At 42.8% G+C, this 22038-nt stretch overlaps 2 protein-coding genes across 3 annotated transcripts; one reads left to right on the top strand and one right to left on the bottom strand.

The window, feature by feature from the left end:
• The first annotated feature begins 4638 nt into the window (after window positions 1-4638).
• il17ra1a (interleukin 17 receptor A1a) lies at window positions 4639-15636 on the top strand. 2 transcript variants are annotated; one of them, XM_084038672.1, is made up of 11 exons: window positions 4639-4862; window positions 6123-6147; window positions 6675-6821; window positions 6961-7082; window positions 7218-7344; window positions 7757-7804; window positions 7886-8046; window positions 9057-9131; window positions 9248-9329; window positions 12009-12119; window positions 12266-15636. In XM_084038672.1, exons 1-11 carry the CDS (start codon window positions 4767-4769, stop codon window positions 13717-13719), a joined length of 2448 nt encoding a protein of 815 aa, XP_083894798.1. In that variant the 5' UTR covers window positions 4639-4766; the 3' UTR covers window positions 13720-15636. The 2 variants fall into 2 exon arrangements, with proteins under 2 accessions (XP_083894798.1, XP_083894799.1); XM_084038673.1 differs by having other exon boundaries at window positions 9248-9317.
• A 3163-nt stretch (window positions 15637-18799) lies between these two features.
• tmem121b (transmembrane protein 121B) lies at window positions 18800-21561 on the bottom strand. The gene has a single exon (XM_084038585.1). It carries the CDS (start codon window positions 21293-21295, stop codon window positions 20120-20122), a length of 1176 nt encoding a protein of 391 aa, XP_083894711.1. The 5' UTR covers window positions 21296-21561; the 3' UTR covers window positions 18800-20119.
• Window positions 21562-22038: the final 477 nt, after the last annotated feature.

A 22038-nucleotide genomic window follows, 5' to 3' on the forward strand; every position in this document is an offset into this window, starting at 1 on the left:
AAAGCAAACGTCACATGTTCCGCTGCTGGGGCAAAGTATTAAAACATTTGACACCACTGAAATCTGAATATTTCTTTTTCATTATGTTCTTAACTGTCAGAATATCATTCTGTTCCAGCGAGCAGCTGTTTTTTTCTGTTCAAGCTAACCCTGTCAAACCATATTAACTCACGTAGACTGTGAGACTGTAAACACAATTCCTCTCAGTCAGCACTTGTGGCATGAGAGCCAGTGTTTTCTGTTTGTTTGTGTGTAAATACTGCCACCTAGTGGTGTCCTGTAGGCCACAACGGCGCAGGACTGCAACACTGTGCTAAACTAATATAATGGGATCAGGTGCGGACAACGTTTGTGGAAGACGCTGAAGAAAAACAGTTCTCAACCGTTAAACATGATTGCTTATCGTAAGCCAGAAACCTTAGTTTGCATATAATTTTTTTTTATTTTGATTGTTGTAAAGGCCTGTTTTCTTTGTTGAATGTGTATTAGTAGAACAATGTTTATTCCAACATCAATCCAGCCTGACAAGCGAGCAGGCCAACAAACGTGAGTAAACGGAAGCACTCAAGGATAACGCCAAATGTCTGGACGAAGCGTCTGAAGTGGCTCTTTGGACACGCAGAGGAAGCCACGACACACGGATTTATCCAAGAAAGTTTCTGTATAATAAATATTATCCACATATGTAAAGTTAATTTATCCCCATTTTATGTCTAGACTTCTTTAGTCTTAGTGAGGAGGACTTCTGAGTGGACAGAAAGAAAGGCGAACATTGACCCTTCTTATCTGATTAGATCCTGGTCCACCCTCCACATCTGGGACCTTTAGTCCTCGACCCTCTTCATCTGGTCCCATAGTCTTCATCTGGTCCTGTAGTCGGCTCCCACTTCATCTGGTCCCGTAGTCGGCTCCCTCTTCATCTAGTCCCGTAGTCTTCATCTGGTCCTGTAGTTGGCTCCCTCTTCATCTAGTCCCATAGTCTTCATCTGGTCCCGTAGTCGGCTCCCTCTTTATCTGGTCTCGTAGTCGGCTCCCTCTTCATCTGGTCCCGTAGCCGTCACCAGGGAGTTCAACATGAATCCCTGCAGGCTGAAATGACTGGATTAGTTTGGTTGCATCCTCAGATTGGGGAACCCAAGTTAGAGGAGGTGTTTATCCTCATTCAGAAATGAATCAGGGAAGTGTAATGGAACATTGTAACTTCTGCCGTATGTAACCTTCTAACTGTTGAAACTGTTCTACATGTCAGTATGACTTCTGCAAATGGACCAAACAGTTCTTATCTAAATGATTTACATTTGAGGATAGTGGGGAACAAATCTACCTTTGAGGTGTCGGAGTAGCAAATTTACTGCAGGAAGAGGTTTGATTCCCTACACGAGAACCGCCCTGCCAAGACAGTATATCTGCATTTTAAATTCTCACCCAGCATCACTCTATAGACATAGATAATAAACATCACAAGTGAATCATTTCCACCACAGAAGACAATTGTTTAATCAATACAAAATCAAACCCAATAATAAATAGAAAATCAGCCGGGAGGAAGAAATAGCACTCCAAAACCTAGTCAGGGACCCGGATATTCTGCGGAGCATGGATGAGGAGGGCCACATTTGTATCCAGGTCAACATTATCCACAGGAAGCCCATAGACAACATCATGACACTGATGACACCGCCATATTAAAGGAAAACACCACCGCATTTCCATACTGAACTATGTTCTGCTCTGATGTTAGACGAGGTGATACATACCTCCCTCTCCTCTGTGCGTGCACTCAATGGCTCTTGCGCGCACTCCGCGCAGCGCTAATTTGCTAGCATGTAGCTTGTCCTTAGGATCCAAAGGGGGGTGAAGTTAGAAGCGACCAAGCACTTCCACGTTGTCCCTATTTAAATACGGTTACGTGAGTAGTTACACGACCCAAGTTTGGTTACACAAAATGAAACATGGCAATTTTTCTAAGCGGATAACAAGGATAACTATATAGTATGGCGGAATAACAACTGGAAGCACTTCGACATCGGCGCAGTAATATCATCACTCCGCTCCCCCTCTTACTTCCGTCAATAGAACCTACGTGACCTGCACGCCGTCGCCTGCACTACCTGTAGTAGTTTGTGCACAGTTGAGGAAGCATCAGGTTGTAGTAAGATAGCTTGTGAACAATCAAACATCATGGTTATAACGTGCATCGTACAGGGTTGTGAAAACAAGCAGAAGGTATATAGTCCCGTCATGTTTTAAGTGATGATATTACTGCGCTGACGTCGAAGTGCTTCCAGTTGTTATTCCGCCATACTATATAGTTATCCTTGTTATCCGCTTAGAAAAATTGGCATGTTTCATTTTGTGTAACCAAACTTGGGTCGTGTAACTACTCACGTAACCGTATTTAAATAGGGACAACGTGGAAGTGCTTGGTCGCTTCTAACTTCATCCCCCTTTGGATCCTAAGGAATATACTGGGACAAGCTACATGCTAGCAAATTAGCGCTGCGCGGAGTGCGCGCAAGAGCCATTGAGTGCACGCACAGAGGAGAGGGAGGTATGTATCACCTCGTCTAAGATCAGAGCAGAACATAGTTCAGTATGGAAATGCGGTGGTGTTTTCCTTAAAAGGCCGCTGACACAACTCCAAGCCGGCATCATTACAGCCGCCCTATAGTGGGCGACTACAGTTCTGAAACTTATAACATCAGGCAATTCATTGCTTATTATTTAATCCCGGGTTCCCATATACACTGGAGAAGATACAATTTTGTCCAAAAACCATAAGAATGCCTAAAAGCAGTGATATTTGTCTATAGATTTGGATTCACTCTTATATCAATACTGATTTGGACTTGACAGCAGTGGTGGAGATTTCAGGGCTAATGCAGATGCCTCCCAACCCGATGCCTTCATCATGGACTTCCTGGAAATAACGTGAAAGGAAAGAATATTTCTTAGAAACCTCAGGTTGCGCCATGGCTGTGTGGATGTCTTATTTGATATCCTTGGCCTAAAGGCCACACTTGCTGGCAGATTTCGACGAATTCATGGGAATTCTGAATGGTCACCATCTGAGAATGTCCCTAATACATACATTCAAACACACACACAAGTTGAATTTCTGGACACATGTCTTTTTTCAGTTATGTGAATACTTCAAAAGGTTTGGCAATGCAAGTGTTTTTTTAAGGATAAGGATAGGCATTCAATACTAAACACAACATCATCCCCTTCATCCTTATAAAGGCCTCATCAAATCCAAATTCATCAGGTTTCATCCAAATCCGGTAATGTATCACTCCAAAATATCTGTAAACAAAGATTATATATATATATATATATATATATATATATATATATATATATATATATATATATATATATATATTGGTGAAACAAATAAAGTATGTGTTTCAACACACTTATGCAAAGGAAATAAATGATCTGTTATACAATCACTTTAAGACAGCCCTGATGATCATGTTTTTATGAGCTTGGAGAATAATAATGACTGGTCCATGTTGCTCCGAAGGGGGAGGGAGAGACAATGGATTTTTAAATGAAAAACTATCGATCCTTTAGGGGTTATTCAGAAGTATTTTAACCAATTTAATTAGGGCTAAATGATTTGGGGAAATAAACTAATTGCGATTTTCCCCCCCCCAATATTGCAATTGCGATTTAATATGCGATTTTTAATTTCTTTTTTGTTTTATCCTCTTTTTTTCCCAACAAAACATAATGACTGATTTAAATATGACCAACACAATATTAGATACATTTACTCATTTAGTGTAAAATGTTCTTTCCCATAGGCTGGGCCTATTTATTAGAATTAAATTAAAAGATGTATGACTTAAAATAAATGACATTTTTATTTAACTGCTCATTACCGAAACATCTGTGGCTTTGCCACTGTGTATTTGAGTAATTTAAACAAAGGCATGCACTTTGTAAACATGTGTGCAAAATTTACAGTCTTAAGAAAAAACTAATTTAAAATTATGTATCTTACTGCTCCCAAGTCACTAACATTTCACACAACTGAAACGTAGAATTTACCTCTACTACTTTGAAAATATTTTTGTAAAATCAAAGTAAATAAAGTTATAAATAAAAAACAGAGAAATGCACTTTTAAATTAGACAATAAGAAAACAATATGAATATTATAAAATGTGTTTTTGTTTTGTTTTGTTGTTGTTGTTGTTTTTTTTTTTTTTTTTTAAGATTCCACACTAGTATGCATCGTTCGTTCGTTTTCATGATATCTGATTGTATTGTTGTTGATTCTACAAGTTATTAACATTGACGAGGTTTTAAAACATGATTTTAAATTCCTAACCGGGTTTGTCGTCTGCTCTGGAGGTGGGTGGAGAGAGTTTGATCCACCGCGCCGCACTGACCCTCTTTCCCTTCACTTGAACCGACCCGGGTCTGATAATCCTAATCCGAACCCTTCTGCTTGCTCTAACCTCAACCCAACCCTTCCCTCTCGTTAGGGACTCTTTGACAAACCGAATTTTGCGTTATACAATAAAACTAATGTCGAGACGCGCTCAACTCAACGGAATAGTTGTCTACATTCCCAGGTGACGTGAAGGCAGCGTGGGCTAATTTACAGTAAACCGAGCAGGTACTTTACATAGACAGCCGGAAGTTTTTCATTTACTAAAGCAGCGTCGGTCCCGCCGTGTCTTCGCTTTAGTTCAGCGGGTTGAAGCTCATTACGACATGTTTCCTGTCGAATAGCAGTACTATTCCTCCATAATGTCTCGGTTTCCACTCGTTCTGGTGCTCATGTGTGCGTCGCTGTCGTGCGCGGTGACGGTGTTCCCCGGGCCGCCTCCGGACTGCTCCGCACAGGTAAGCTAGCACCGAGAGCCGGGCCCGGACACACCAGGCTAACGTTCCTTTAGACCGCCTCACCGTCGGCCGTATTATGTCATGGTCGTGTTACATTTCTGCTCAATATTTGTGAATTATGCCTGTTTTAATATTCATACTTTACCTTGTTGTTACATACAACACCGTTATTGTCCCGTGTGTTTGAACTACTTTGTGAAACAGGACAGCGATATTACTTATAAAGTTTGTCATTGGACAAAATGTGCGACGAAGAGTGATGATAATAACAGCAGTCTGTTGAGATGGTAACTGTGTAGCTAAGTTTAGAAAAGGACATTTGGTCTCATTCACCAAGTGATCTTAGGAAGAACATTGTTCATAAACCCCACTTACGCACTCACCAAGATTCTGGCATTCACCAATGTTTTCTTATGTTACGAACTTTTAAAAGCACACTTACGCACATTTAGGTGCCGACATGTGTGTGCGAAATAAATGGTTACTCCGTTTTATTTTATTGAAATTACAATACTATTTTTTTTTTACATCATTTTTAAACTTAAAGGCCATCATGCTTTGGAATATAATGAAAATAATAATTGAACAAGATAAAAAATGTATTTGTAATTTAAATCCAACAGTATTATACAAACCAATTATTTTGCACAAACACTTCGGCACTCAAATGTGTGTAGGATTTGTTCTTCCCTAAGGAAGAAGAAAGGAAACAAGGAAACATTGGTGAATGTAAGAATCTGGTGAAAAGTGCATAAGTGGTGAGTAGCACATTTCTTCCTAAGAACGCTTGGTGAAGGAGACCCAATGCCTATAGTGACAGCAGATGGTCACTTACAACTATATTAATAGCATTAACATTTGTATGTCACCTTTTTAATGCATACAGTGTTGCTCGAAGTACTTTTCATCCAACACATTTAAAAACAGTTTGTTATGAATTGATTCATACAGTTTCTACAGCGGCTATATTTTCACGTCATTTCTTTTTTCCATCCAAACAAGATATGAAAGCTTCTCGTTGAAACGATGTCTGTATGACATCATAACCAGAAACAGAGCTGTGTCGTGTGTCACAGGAAGCTTGAATACACTCAGTGAAGCAGGAGCGGCCTCCTCACGGCCTGATGAACGCTGGATTCTCTTAAATTATGAGTTTTCAAGGTGTAATTGGTGAAATGTTGGCAAAAAAGATTATGTTTCGTATTTGTATGATTGCCAACACTACATTTGTCATTCATATCTCTTTGTTTCCTGCCACAGGGTTTGACGTGTACTGTCACCACAAGTGAGTGAAACATTCTCTTCCTTAGTCCTATTATTGTTATTTTCTTGTTGCTCTCATTTGTTGAGGATGTCGGCTGTCTTCCTTATAAATCCTACTGGACCTGAGGAGTGGTTAGTTGGTGAGATGGGAAAGTTTGTAAAAGGGGGTTCAAGTTTTACCACAAAAAAGACTGGTTCTCCCACCACTACACAAGGCTCAAGCAGACTGCTCTTCAGTCATCTATAACCTAAATGATTAGAATAATTTTCTTAGAAGCAGTGAGTCATCTGCGGAATACATTCACTTAAATGAAGAAATAAAGACTTGGTACAGCCTTCAGGAGCAATCTGGGGTTCAGTGTGTTGCTCATGGACACTTCGGCACCCTGACGGAGAGGCTTCGTTTTTTTCTTTTTCACCCTGAGAGCTGGTTTCAAAAAATGAGCAAGACTTCTGCGTTTACACACAAAAAACATTTCTGTGTGGACGGGTCCTCAATCTGTGTGTGTGTGTGTGTGTGTGTGTGTGTGTGTGTGTGTGTGTGTCCAGCTAACTGTATGGACAGATCGGCGCTGGATGTGAATGAGTACACTCCCAGCCGTCCAGAGGGGCTGACGGTGTCAGTGGGCATCAGGGAGGATGAGACAGGACACCTGCACCCTGTACTGGTCTCTCACTGGAAGTTAAATGATGAAGGTGAGTCATGTATTGCATAGAAAAGTTGCCAGAAGGAGTAGTAAACAAGGACAATGTGCATTTAATCATCAACTTTAGTACAGCTTCATTTGATGTGACGCAGTGAAGACAGGAAGTGAGCTGCTGTGCTTGTCCTCAGGCAGTATACGTTACCTGACAGCCACCGAGCTTCATGTGTTGGTGGCGTCCACCAACCAGAACCTGTGTGTCCGATATTCTTTCCAAGACAAACTCCCAATGAGAAGTCCATCAGGGGACAAGGTGGGTGGCTCACAAACATGGAGATATTTAGTGACAAATTAACTTCCAGGGTTTCTTCTTCACGTGTCCTGCTGCTTTTATCAAAGTTTGAGGTCAGAACTAGACCTGATCTGAGTGTTTGTTTTGTATTTCCAGTGGTCATTCTCAGCTAACATGCTGGTGCTGACCCCTGGTCAGACGTATCGGGTCTCTGTCTTCAACATCCCCAAACCAGAGATTAACCACAGCAGCTACGATGTCAGTGCTAATGTCACAGTTCCTGGTGAGTTGAAGTACAGAACAGCATATGTTTTCTGACCTTTACATGCCCTTTAACTTTAATTCTATTAAATGTAATTTCACATTTGTGTTTACCAGTAGTTAAGTCTGTCTTGTTCCAGTTTTCTTATTTGTTCATTTTAACTCATGTAATTAATGTGTGTGTTGTGGAGCCTTAATAAAACTGTAATATACAGGATTATGTCCCTATTATGTACAGTGTCACCATAGCAGCTGCAGAAATCATATCAGCATACGGACATGTGCAAAGGAAAGAGCACAGTGTTGCTTGACTCTTATGCAAGTTCCTGAACTCCAAACAATGTTTTTTTTATGTGTCCATCCAAGTCGTCTTCACTTTGCAGAACTCTGAGTCCTCTTGATTTTACTTTGATGAAATTCTCTTGTTTACTCAGATTGTCCAGATTCCAAAATGCAGATGACCCAGTTTTGTATTGAGAGAGGTGAGCCAGCCCCTAACCCATGATCAAAACAGAGTGAGTTACCCATGTAGAGCACTTCAAACATGCTGTTTTGTACTACAGGAAGTCTGTGGCAGCCTGACATCAGTCTGACTCGGATCCCGGCAGTCAGTGGAGAATCTGTACTGGCTGTCAGCTTCACCACCGACACGCGCTGTGAAGAGTACATCGTTATTGTTCGCTGCTCCACTAGCACAGACTCACTGCTACAGCACACATACAAGGTGAGCTCATGTCATGCCTCACTGTTTGAGAAGCAGTAGGCTGTCTCTCATAGAAGATACGTGCATTTTCCTTCCGAGTGATTTGACCCAGAACATTACTGCATGTGCTCATTACAACATCCTGTGTTTTGTGCCTTAGCCTAGTTTTTCGCCCACTTCTTTGTCTTTATGTCAGTGCAGGAAACTGTGTCCTGCCTCTCTGTGAACTATAAGTCTACCGTTTGGAGACGTCTGCTCATTATTATTATTATTTATTATTATTATTATTATTATTTCTGCACAACACACGTATTGTGTCGCTCAGCACAACTTTCAAACTAATGTTACTTTATGTTCTATTTCACTGGAATTATCGTTCATGTCTGTGCCAGTTTTTTTTTTCTGTCAGTCAGGCCAACATTAAGCTACAAAACCAATGTTGGGTTTAGACAAGAAAACTACTTAGTTGGTTAAGACAACAAATCCCCTTAGTTAGGTTTAGACAAAAAAAACTACTTAGTTAGGTTAAGACAACAAAACCCCTTAGTTAGGTTTAGACAACAGAACATCTTAATTAGGTTCAGACAACAAAACCACTTTGTTAGGTTCAGATAACAAAACCCCTTAATTAGGTTAAGACAACAAAATCCCTTAGTTAGTTAGGTTACAACAACAAAACATCTTAGGTAAAGACAACATAATCCCATGTGTCCACCATTAAAAAAGGATCCTAATTAACTTGACATTGACATTGTTTTAGTGCTGAGACACACGAAGGCCCTCAACATAGAACCGATAGAATAGAAGGCAATTTGTGACTGTTTCAGGTGCTGCTGTGAGACTGTATAGAGTAGATTAAAGTGTCTTTACCACTAATTATATTATGATATTAGACAGAAGGAGGGTTAACTGGGTAGACTTGCTACACACCTCTTCAAAACACAGACCGAGCTGCTGTTGAATTGTGTTGTGTTTTTATGAGATGTATTTCTAATACAGTGTATATTAACAATGAAAACTCTCTTCTCCAGTCTAATCAAACGACCCTGAATGTAACATTCAGCCTGGATAAATGGCCGAGGTCCTGCTGCCAGTTTGATGCTGAGGTAAATGTTTTCAAATGTATTTTACTGAGTGCCTAAAGCATTTTAATAGCCAGATGGCAGTAACTCTGCATTCTCTGTGATCACGTTTGTTAACATGACTTCATTGTTGGCTGCAGATCAAACCTCTTTTCCCACAATGTGGCCAGGACTGTGCCCGTTGGAAGAAAACTCTGGACATCTGTCCTGGTAAGTTGGCAGGTACGGAAGATCAATATCATGGCAAAGTGTGAAAGATTATGATACAATGTTGTTCAGCCTCAAGAAACACCATGACATAATATAAGAAAAGCCTTTAAGAGTTTTCTCAGCTGCATAAGGAAACAGATCAGAAGTACAGGTCCGTACACAGACCTAAACAGGAAGTGGCAGCCTCACCTGCTTTCCAGCAAATAGACACACCCTCCTCACATCAAGACACAATGTTTTTAGATACAGCTTGTAGAGCTGCAGGTCAAATATGTGTTTCCTTAATTCCTACTTCCTTGTTACCTTGAATGTGAAGAGACTAAGATGCAAAGTGGGAGAAATGAGGAAACAATTAGGGGAAACGTAATTTAGGTGAATCCACCAAACAAAAACAAAGTTCCGCTGAGGCTGATGGGAAAGGCATTCATTTTGCCGGTATTTGATCATAAACCAAAGTATAGGTTTCTTCTATTTTTTCCCGAGTTAAAGGGCGTTTCCTTAAGAACAGACTGTGTCATACACTTTATTGCCAAACGTATTCACTCACCCATCCAAATAATATAAATCAGGTGTTCCAATCACTTCATGGCCACAGGTGTATAAAAGCAGCACCTAGGCATGCAGACTGTTTCTACAAACATCTGTGAAAGAATGGGTTCGCTCTCAGGAGCTCAGTGAATTCCAGCATGGTACTGTGATAGGATGCCACCTGTGCAACAAGTCCAGTCATGAAATGTCCTCCCTCCTAAATATTCCACAGTCAACTGTCAGTGGGATTATAACAAAGTGGAAGTGATTGGGAAAAACAGCAACTCAGCCAAGAAGTAGATAGGTAGACCACGTAAAATGACGGAGCGGGGTCAGCAGATGCTGAGGCACATAGTGCACAGAGGTCACCAACTTTCTGCAGTCAATGGTTGCAGTCGAATAGTCAAAAAATAAGGTCCTAACTCCTATTCCTTGACCTCTGGGGAAAACATCATGGGGTTAAGGAAAGGCGATAGGAGAACTCAAAAGGAAGTAACGGCCGCGGTGCTCAGAGAATCCGACCGGACTTTCACTAAGCTACGTCATTATAACGCGGCCGCTGATGATTGACAGCTGATGGTCTGCGCTTGATAAATTAAAATAATGAACTACAAAAAGGGCATCGTCCACTTCTCCCCATGTTGTTGGTTTTATAAACAGCTCGTTCACTGACCGGCTTCAGTTCAGCAGCTCCTCCTTCCTTTTTAACCGTTTGCTGTATTTACATTTCATTTGTGGTTTTAGTGATGATTGAAATAAATAAAAATACCATAAAATTATGATCACTGTCCACACACATTTATCAACACAATTCCAATTACTATATCCTTGACAGTAATTGTTAAATATGTAAATGCACATATCGTTTGTTTTTATGAACGGCTGAGGTGTGCGGCACTTTAAATGTTGCTCTCACAAAGAATTGTAGGTCGGCGTGATCTCCTTTACTTTCGCATAGTAAGGTCCGTTGCATCCAATGCTAAAGGAGCTCTGAAAGGAAGCATTGGAGCTCCTTTCCTTTGTATTTAGAGAATCAAACAGCTCTTATCATGGCGGCCACGTGTTTACTTCAGGGTCACTTCTTCAGTTAGGAACCTTCCTAAGCAAAATAGACTATTCGACTGCACCCAATCACTACAGACCTCCAAACTTCATGTGGCCTTCAGATTAGCTCAAGAACAGTGTAGAGAGCTTCATGGAATGGGTTTCCATGACGATCAGCTGCATCCAAGCCATACATCAGCAAGTGCAATGCAAACCGTTGCATGCAGTGGTGTAAAGCACGCTACCACTGGACTCTGGAGCAGTGGAGACGCGTTCTCTGGAGTGACCAATAACACTTCTCCATCTGGCAATCTGATGGATGAGTCTGGGTTTGGCGGTTGCCAGGACAACGATACTTGGGGTTGTTTTTCAGGAGCTGGGCTTGGCCCCTTAGTTCCAGTGAAAGGAACTCTGAATGCTTCAAGAGATGTTGGACAATTCATGCTCCCAACTTTGTGGAACAGTTTGGGGACGGCCCCTTCCTGTTCCAACATGACTGTGCACCAGTGCACAAAGCAAGGTCCATAAAGACATGGCGGAGAGAGTTTGGTGTGGATGAACTTGACTGGCCTGCACAGAGTCCTGACCTCAACCCGATAGAAGACCTTTGGGATGAATTAGAGTGGAGACTGAAAGTGAGGCCTTCCCTCTAACATCAGTGTTTGACCTCACAAATACGCTTCTGGAACAATGGTCAAAAAGTCCCATAAACACACTCCTAAACCTTGTGGAAAGCCTTCCAGAAGAGTTGAAGCTGTTATAGCTTCAAAAGAGTGGACCGACGTCATATTAAACCCTATGGATTAAGAATGGGATGTTACTTAAATTCAAGTCAAGTCAAGGCAGGTGAGCCAATACTTTTGGCAATATAGTGTATGTTTTACAGATTGTAAAGCCACTTCAGGCAAATGTGTTGTGATATTGAGCTATATAATAACATTCACCAGCTCAGCTGTGAATAATGTGAGGAAAAGTCAGGGAATCAACAATGGCATTCAGACTCAAATGTACAAATAGTTATGGCAATCAGTTCAGTAGCCATACTGACCCAGAGCCTGACTAAACTAACATGTTAAGGGAAATGCTAATCAATAAACTGTGTTCTGATTTCCACTGTAGGGCCCATAGATGTCCCTGACGTGCCTATGTATACGTTTGTCATACTGGGATTGGTGGTGTCAATGTGTATTGTGATAGGAGTCATTATGTATGTCCTCTGCCGAAAGCCAGGTAAGTCATGGTACATTTTCCTTTCTGTCTTTTAACTTCAAAATTAATCTGATATCATTAAGAAACATGAATTTGTTGATTTGTGCACCTTTAAAATGTCTGTTCTTTTGCTGATGGCGTTTGTCTGTGCTCTCATGCACTTCCAGGTAAACCTGGTGTTGTCGCAGCACCTGTGGGAGCTGAGATACCGTGGCAGCAGCAGCTTAAACAACCTCCCAAAGTACTGGTCATCTACTCCCAGGACCACCACCTTTACAGAGACGTAGTGCTGAAGCTCTGTGCTTTCCTCCAGGCCAAGTGTGGCACCAAGGTCCTGGTGGACCTGTTAGACTCGGCCTCGGTCGGCATGGTGGGGCGCCTCCGTTGGCTTGAGTGGCAAAGACAACAGCTCAAAAACCCTTGTGACAAAATCCTGGTGCTGTGCTCGCAAGGAGTCCAGGCCAAGTGGAGGGCCATGTGCGGTCAAGGTCGGGTCACACTAAGGGAAGATGTTCTCTCCCCTACCGACGATATGCTCACTCCCTTTCTCAACCTCTTCCTACCAGACATGCACCAGGCAGGCATGCTGAGTAAGTACATGGTGGCTTACTTTGATGACATCAGCGGGGAACAAGATGTGCCATCCGTTTTTGACATTGCCATCAAATACAAGCTGATGAAGCATTTCGAAGAGCTGTACTTCCGCATCCTTGACATGGAGAAATATCAGCCAGACCGGGTGAAGCACATCAAGGGCATTAGTGGGAACGAATATTTCGACTGTCCCTCAGGTCGAGCCCTGAGGAATGCTATTGAAACCTTCCAGGCCTACCAGCTGGATCATCCTGATTGGTTTGAGAAGGAATGTGTAGACAGTGAGCAGGAGGTCCTGATGGAGGCTAGCCTGCTCATCGACCAGCTACAGATTCCTCCAGTGCTCGAGCTAGTTCCTCTAATCAGAGAGGGGCGTCCTGTCTGCATCCATCAGGTAGACATCAAAGAAAATGGTGACAGTGTTCATGTGCTTACACCTGAACTCAACCCAGAGTGTCAACTGTCATCAGTGGCAGAACTTCTACCTGTAGTGAACCCTGAGTGTCTGTCCAACCTGGATGAAGTGTTGAGGGATACCATGTATCCTCACAGTCCCAGGCCACAGTCCGTCTACAGAGTTGAGCCTGTTTTGAACGACCTGCGAGCACTAAGACAGAACTGGCTCTCCCCCCAGGCAGAACACCAGGGTCAACTTCCCACTGAGAATGAGGAAGAGGACTCCCGCCTACCTATGGGCCAACTCTCTGGTTCCAACTGGAGAAGCTCACCCCTACAGGACTCCCTGGACTCAAAACTTGAAGAATCTTGGTGTGCCAGCATACAGAATGAATATTTCCCTCCATCTGAAATGGGCCACTCTCAGCCTGTGGAGACGGAGGAGGAAGAGGTTCTGGAGCCTGGTGGAAAGGGTCCAAATAGTGGATCTGATCAAGGCTACATCTCCAAAATGTCCTCCCAGCATGAACCCCCTCTCAAAGAGGATCCACTGGTGGCTCTGAGTCTACTGCAGGAGGAGCTGTTTCAGAAGAATCTCAGATACTCAGACATAGGTGCTGAAGAGAACTGAGAATCACACCTTCACTGGTTCAGAAATCTAAGATGCCAACCATAGTATGTTCCTTTTCAATTTTAGTATTTGGGTAGTCATAAAAACTTGAGGCTCAAAATTTGGCAATAACTAAAATACACTTTCAAATGATAAGTTATGAGTTAAGACAACATGTGTCTTAAACTGTCATTCTCTCTGCTGGCCATCAGGGGGCGACTCCTCTCTGCTTGTATAGAAGTCTATGAGAAAATTAGATGTATTATCTCAGTAAATTTTGTAAACATGAGTTTATGGTCTCAATCTCTAGTTTCAAGTCTTCAATCCAGCATGATGTTCATTTAGTTCATTATGGTCCATTTAGATTCCAACAGACCAGAAAGCAGGGGATGCTTTAGGGGGCGGGGCTTACCTGCTGATTGACAGGTCGCTACCAATGCAGTTAGCTGTTAAGATGACTTTAACACTTAGCTGTAAAGTTGCCCTTGACTTATGAAGCTCACTGTGAGCTTCAACACTAGAATCCAGATGGATCCAGATCCAGTAAGGGTGCTGCTTGGGGTGCCACTCTGCTGCTTGTGTTCATCAGATCCACCCGTCGCTCCTCCACAGGTCACTTCCTGTAACAGAAATCCAAGATGCCAACCATAGTCCACAGAGCAACGAGGATATCAACATGACTACGACCACTTCTTATGGACAGTCTATGGATTAAATAGACAAACAAACAAACTATGATAAGATATATGGAGTCTGTACCTTCAACGTGATGACACGATCTCAAACAGATCTACTTCTTCATCCTCACACAGATCTACTTCTTCATCCTGTTGCATTGCAGTAAGGACAGACTGGACTCTACAGTCGTATTACAGGACATTATGGGCGTGGCTAGCTGGTTAGCTCATGCTCATGTCAGTAGATACGTCTGCAACACAAACATGTATTTGATATAACTTCCACACTTGAACGTAGGGCCGGCCCAAGCCGTTTGGGGGCCCTAAGCAGAATTTGATTTGGGGTCCCCCTCCCACCACAGAATCACCTGTGCTTGACAATTATTGACACAAATATCACACTATAATGTTACATTATAAATAATATTAATACAGTGACAGATTATGAACAACTGTCCCCTGGGCACAGATGCATAAAGACCTCACCCTATTTGTGCAAAAATGGGTGCAAATGGGGATCTGGGGTCCTCCCCCCGAATATTCAGAGTTTGGTCAATGTGATTTCCTGTATTCTGGTGCATTTGGGGATGGCCAGCTGGAGAATGGCAATAGCTAAGTTTGTTCAGATTCATAGCCTGAAAATCTCCACACATGATTGGGGGCCCCCTGGTGGTCAGGGGTCCCCAAGCAGCCGCTGAGTTTGCTAATGCCTGAGGCCGGCCCTGCTTTAACATCTTCACATGCTGTAGATAATGCTCGCTCATTTTTATAAAAGATTTATGTTAAATTTTTTCAGTTTATATTGTCTTAATATGGTATTTTATACTTAATCATGTTATTACTTTCTAATACAAAGGTTTTTAGCTCAAGAACCCACAACTGGGTTCATCTGGTCCAGGGGAGCGGTTACACAAATGAAGATGGCACGTTTGACTATTGAATATTGTTCCATGATATTGAATGTAGAAACCAGACCTTAGTTACTCTCATCAACTGACAACAAAATCTGAATTTTCAGATTGTTTCTGCACTTAAATTGCATTGAAGGAAGTATTTTGAGGTGATGTTTGTCCTCATCCACATGAGGGAGGTGAAAGTATCACGGGAATGAGCTTTATTGTAAATCACTTTTTTACTGGTGTGTTCGTAGAGACTCACGTTTTCTTTGGTAATGAAGGTCTTTCTTAAGCAATGCCTCTAACAGCATTCATGCTTTTATTATTTTTGTTCTACAATCATCCATAATAAATATGAAACCCAATCACTTTGTACAGTACTTTACTCAGATTTATTCCATGTCTCAACCACATCATAACCTGTTTTACATCTACCGCATATAGATTGGATTATGTCAGTACAGATATACACCACATGACTTTACATTATAGGTAGATTTCTATGTGTAAACAACAGCCATGTTGTTTCCCTGTAAACAAGATTGAAAAAAAGCTACATTATATAAAGACACACACTGTCTCATTGCACGAAGGCTAAACATTTGGCTCTGTGGAGCAACATTGGCTCCTTGTGAACATTCATGTCCATGAAAGCCTTTGGTAGTGTCAGTGTCCTTCTGCACTGCTGCTCATGCAGGGAAAGCCCACTCTTCTTTCTGTTGGGATCAACTGTAAGCTTCATGTGCACATCCAAATAAACAGCATAAGTAGGAAACATACATATATATGTATATACACACACACATGTATATACATATATATACAAGCAGACAAAGGGAATATAATATACATTTAGCATATTCGCAGAAGGAAATTATTAAAAAAATACAACATTTTAAATACTTTGGCAACAGATGATAAGCAATGAAGAAGCAGAAGATGCTCTCAGTGCAACATTAGAACCAAAGCAGCACTGATCCGTCAGCATATCATACAGCTGTATAGCAGCAGTTCTATGATGACAACACATATTTATCATACAACATTCTCAGAGTGGTCATTCATTCAGTCTGGGAACTGGGAATAGTATTTTAAAAAATAATGAAAATGATGTCATGTGACATGAGCATGGAGCTTTCACATTCACATCACAACAGCTTGTTTGTACAGAAAAACAAGGGGATGAAGGTACGCCAGACATCAGCGTTCACTGGGAAGAGGTCATAGGTCACAGAGCAGGAATCTGACATCAGAGAAATCATGTGACCAAAGTTCAAAGTGACATAAGATGAGGAAGGCTCTCAGGTGTGTTTGAAAGCTCCAACTAATCTCAAGGTCAGCATTTGAATTCATCTTTTGCATTGCTCTAAATTCAATGTGATTATTTAGAACAAGAAATACAAAAATACTAAGGATTGTTCTTTAGTTATTTGGTGTTCCACGACCTTTGAAATAATTCATAATAAATAAATAAAAACTGCTGGGATTGTCAACAATAATAATATACTTTAATAATAATATTATCTGGCTGTCACACATGAAAGTGTGACAGCCAGATAATTGACGATTGACGCTTTTTTTTTTAACCTTTTTTAACACTTTGCATCAAACTGCTGTTTGTTTGAAATGTTCTTCACAGAGAGGTCAGACATGCACAGTATACATATTATTGACCATATGGTGTCAGAGTCCGAGGATGGAATTGGAAAATCAATCATTTGTTTTTCTCCTTCAGATACACAGATATCCTGATGCATATCGTAGATGATTTCTTGCAAGTATCGTGATATCATCAAAAATATCGTGATAGTATCGTATTGTGAGTTACTTGTGATTCCCAAACCTAATGTATATTATATATATATATATATATATATATATATATATATATATATATATATATATATATATATACTGTATATATATGTGAAAATCTATTTTTTAGCAGCTTAACATTTTTACAATAAATGCAAACAATACAAGCAGACAAAGGGAATATAATATAAATAAATATATGTAAAGCAGAACAGTGTGTGTCTGTGTGTACAGCCCAGACAATAGTTCTGGCACAGAACAGTGATGGGAATTAATACAGAGGCCCATTTCCATCAGTTGATCTAATAAATTAAAAGTTAGAGATGATAAAAAAGAGCATAGTGTGACTTAATAATGACTACCTTAATCTGCCTTTTAGTTTTAACCAGCCTTTTTTTGTCTACCAGACAAAGTCATCCATGTGGAGTGTTATTTGGGTCCAACATTCTCTTTCTTTTAGCTCTGTCTTTGGTCTCCACCAGCTCCTGAGGGACAAATCCAAAGTCTTTAGCTGCTAAATGCTCAGCTGTGTTAACCAGCTAGTCCCTGGACTCTGTCTTCTAGTTACAGTGTGTTTCACAATGCAGCGGCTCAAATTGTCACTGTGGAACGTGTCGACACTACAAAGTATGCTGACATTTAACTGATGAATAAGCAACCGGCCATGACGATGTACACACGGGTGTGTCTGTATCTCGGAGGTATGGGACATGAAACAACAGTGATAATCTCTACACACATGTAAGCACATTATTATTTTTTTCATCATCACTCATTTCTCTCTCCTTTTTAACAGATTTCCATGACAGACGAGGAATTCCATCTATTATATGCTACGACAGAACATCTACCGTCCCAGACGTGACTCACAGGCGGGTTGAAAATGACATTTTTAGAGTCTGCTGAGCTCTTTTCTCTGGAAGAATTACTACTACCATGACTGAATAAATAGGTGTTTGTTTTGAGAAGCTAAGAGCTGTTCAGATGTCAGAGTTAACGTGATCTTTGAGGACTCGTGATTCTGGAAGTGAGAGAAGTAGTAAAACAGTAGCAGGAGCCCGTGACACCAACAGAAGCTCCCATTGGAAAGGGCTGTGTTAGACCCTTAGACGTGGCATGATGGTGTCTACGTCCCTGTCAGTGCTGGACACGGCACTGAGGAGCAGCAGAGACGACACCGTGGGGGCAGAGGCACCTTAATGCTAACTGGGGCTTCAGCCAGTGGCCTCGACCAATCAGGGGCCTATTCATAATAATAATAATAATAATAATAATTAATAATGATGATAAAGGTCCGTATTTGTGGACTCTGGAGGTTCTACTAAATCACACATTTAGTAAAGTACATTACTCATGTAAAGTATAACAAAATGTAACAAAAATAAATTCAATTTCAGTGGTAGAGGAGAAGCGAGTCGGTGGAGGAGACGGTCGGAGGTGTGTTGAGAAAGATGAAGCATTCACATCCAAGATGCTCAGAACAGGAAAAAAGGGGGTAGAGGGGGGGGGGGGGGGGGGGGGGGGGCTCAAAATCTCCATAGCCCAGGGGCCTCAAGTGCTATTAGGGCGCCCCTGCGTGGTGGACAGAACACACTGGCTACACAGGGACGGAGAGTCCTGGTAGCTGCGGCCTCATTGGCTGGGACTGTAGCACCTGTAGACTGGTCTGACTGGTCATTGTAAGGCTCGGGAACAGATAATGCATTCCAGAAAAATCCCCACGTAGCAACATACCCTGTAAACAAATTCAAACTGCTTTGAAAACATTTTTTTGCCTATCATGATGAAACTCTTTTTTTTGCATCATAACCACGATGTGGTTATTGGTTATACAGCTGATCATGGCTGCTTTGATTCATCACAGTCATTTGGTAATAAGCACTAGTAAATGGGGGCTGCCGTGTTTGAGCCCTCCTATAAAATGGTTCCATATCGGACTGCGACTCCATGCTGGTTTCACCTCCGAGGCCCCGTAGCAGGTTCACTGGGCCAGTGAACCTGCTACGCTAGCTGAGCGTCTAGGGGCCTGGTATGAAGAACACGTGCACTGGGTGTTAACGGCTGAAGGAGTGGGCAGCGCTGACACATCACAGCTGGCAAAGTGCTAAGAAGCTGCCTTGGGCCCTGCATGAACTGATTTGTTTTACAGGTTCATTGTATACGCAGCTCGAGGGTTGTTTTTTATATGCATTAATAAAGTTAAAGATAACATGTTGTGTGAAGGTTCAGGTCACCACAGTTAAAACAAATATGAGTGATTGCTATCAGAAGACCATCACATGTGTGTTCTTTAGTTAAAGACAGAAAGTCAAGTCTGATGTTTGGCTTTAGTCTGAAGTGATGTCAGACAGCAGTATGAGGCGACCTGACCCCAGTGTCAGACTCTGAACACCCTGTTAGTCCCAGTGGAATCCCACCCTGCATATATCACCTTTGAATTGATGTTTTCCATCCATTCATCTCTGAGATGTCATACACATCACACAGCATCTCTTCCACAGATGCTGCCTGTTACTGGGAGAGACCCCGGTCCTGTTACTGGGAGAGACCCCGGTCCTGTTACTGGGAGAGACCCCGGTCCTTTTACTGGGAGAGACCCCGGTCCTTTTACTGGGAGAGACCCCGGTCCTGTTACTGGGAAAGACCCTGGTCCTATTACTGGGAGAGACCCTGGTCCTGTTACTGGGATAGGACCTGGTGTGTTCTGGACCCCCCCCCCCCCCCCCCCCCCCCAGTAAGTACCCTGTTTGTGGGAAGACAAAGTCTGTGAGAGATAGTTTATTTATTTATTTAACATCCCTGTCACCAGATTCCTCATTTGAATAATCATGTAATTATTCATGTTTTCCCATGATGATGCTGCAGAGTAACTTATTTCTTAAAGTACCTTTCATGGAGCTTTCCCAAGTCCTCATTAATCCAGAGCCACTATATGGAAGCAGGAGCTGGCTTTGTGATTCGGATCTAATTTCCCCCAGTTCCACAGCGTGTCTGTCTCCGTGTCCCCGGGCCGGGGAGCCCGGAGCCCGAGCTCTAGGACTGGGTGACGGCCAGAGTGTTGACGTATCCGTGGGGACACATGTCGTTCTCGGACACGCAGTGGGAGAACTGGGCCGGGTTGCTGCCGCCGGTCAGTCTCCGGACCCCCCGCACCGCCACGCACTGCTCCACCAGCTCCAGGGACTTACAGGCCAGGAAGAAGACGTTCTTGAACATGAACACCGACACGGGCATCCCGTAGACGTAGACCTGGAAGCAGCGCACGACGAGCAGAGGCGCGTTGACCGCCAGCCCCGTGGAGAAGCGGGCCCACAGCCACCGGCAGCGCAGCTCCGACACCGTCAGCTCGTAGAGCCAGATCACCGGCACGGCCAGCGCCACGAAGTACACCGACACCACGGTGTACTTCAGGTACGCGGTGGGGATCTCGCTCCGCAGCAGCATCTCCACCAGCGTGAAGCTGTCCAGCAGGTCCAGGCAGCTGGCCAGGAAGCAGCTCTGGGAGTGGTGGCGCGTCGCCCCGTTCACGTCCTCCACGATGGAGTTGATGAGGCAGAAGAGCAGCGGCGCCGACAGCAGCACGACGATCTTGAAGCCGGTCACTCCGCACGGCACCTTGAGCTCGATCAGGTCCAGGATCGACGTCTCCAGGATGAGCACCACCTTCGGGGTGCAGGCGATCACGTATATGAGCCAGGCCAGGTAGGCGTAGGTGAACTCCCCGAGGTTGCAGCCGAAGATGGAGCTCTTCTGGTGGAAGCCGCAGGCCCGCTCCCTCTTGCTCCGCGCGTTCTTCATGAAGAAAATCCCCCAGCCCGAGATCACCACCAGATCCGTGGCGATCCACGAGCACCAGTACAGGTCGGTGAAGATGATGAGATAGAAGTCCAGGACCCCGCCCTGGAACACGAGGAGGAGGAAGCAGAGCGCCTTGTACAGCAGGCTCCTCTTGGACCGGTGCGCCAGGAGGGGAGCGCTCTGCATGAACTCCCCCGATGTCATGATGCAGGAGGCGGCCGCGGACGAGGAGACGAGATACTGGATGCTGCCGCTCTCCTCCGGGACGAAGCTGCCGCTGGTCGTCTGGGTGTCCCGCCTCCCGCTTCGCTGGCCGGCTCCCAGGGGAGAGGAGACGTGGGAGTCCGGGCAGTGCGCTACGGTTCGGAGGTAGTCTGCATTCAGGTCGTCGTTGCCGGAGTCCCAGATCATCGCCTCCCTTTCTCCCCTCCGGCCACCTCCCGATGCCTTTCAAGGGGGGAGAGGAAGAGACGTGTGCAAAGACAGACATGGAGTCTGATGGAACGGACCACGTTCCAGTCACGTGTTAGGCCTACTTAGTTCGTTTGGCAGTACGCAATTTAGCCTTTTTATAATAATAATGATAGCCTAATAAAATTAATTACATTGTTTATCAAAAATCATGTATATCTGTAAGCCAATGGAATGTGACGTTTTTGGACTGGCTCCATCAGTGCCTCTTTTAGGGTGCTGTAGCTAAATTGTTCCCAAGGCCCCCCCAATAATTGGGCTTTTTGTTTATTTTTTTTATTCTATTTTATGTTTTTGTTTCTGATGAAAGGTATAAATATAGTTTTAGTAGGTATAGTTGTTTTCTCTAGTTTCTGAAGTTTCTGAAAGTATATTTAGAAAGAAGCATTTCTGTAAAGACTATTTGTCTTTTTTTATTTATTTATTTTTTACAGACACTGAATCCTCATTTTGCTGGAATAAATACAGAATAAATCCATACAACATACAGTTATGTGGGTAAAGGTGATATTTATGTTGTCAGATTTCACTGTGAGCTTTAAAACAAGTCTTGGTTTATGGTTCTACTTTATGACAGAATCACACTCTTCATCACTAATCTACAGGACAGTAACTGGTGTAATTAAAGTCCATTCTTTAGACCTGCAGCTTATCTAATGGAGAGAGGAATTAGATACACTATC

The sequence above is a fragment of the Eutrigla gurnardus genome, assembly GCF_963514095.1.
Source record: "Eutrigla gurnardus genome assembly, chromosome: 21".
Taxonomy (NCBI): Eukaryota; Metazoa; Chordata; class Actinopteri; order Perciformes; family Triglidae; genus Eutrigla; species Eutrigla gurnardus.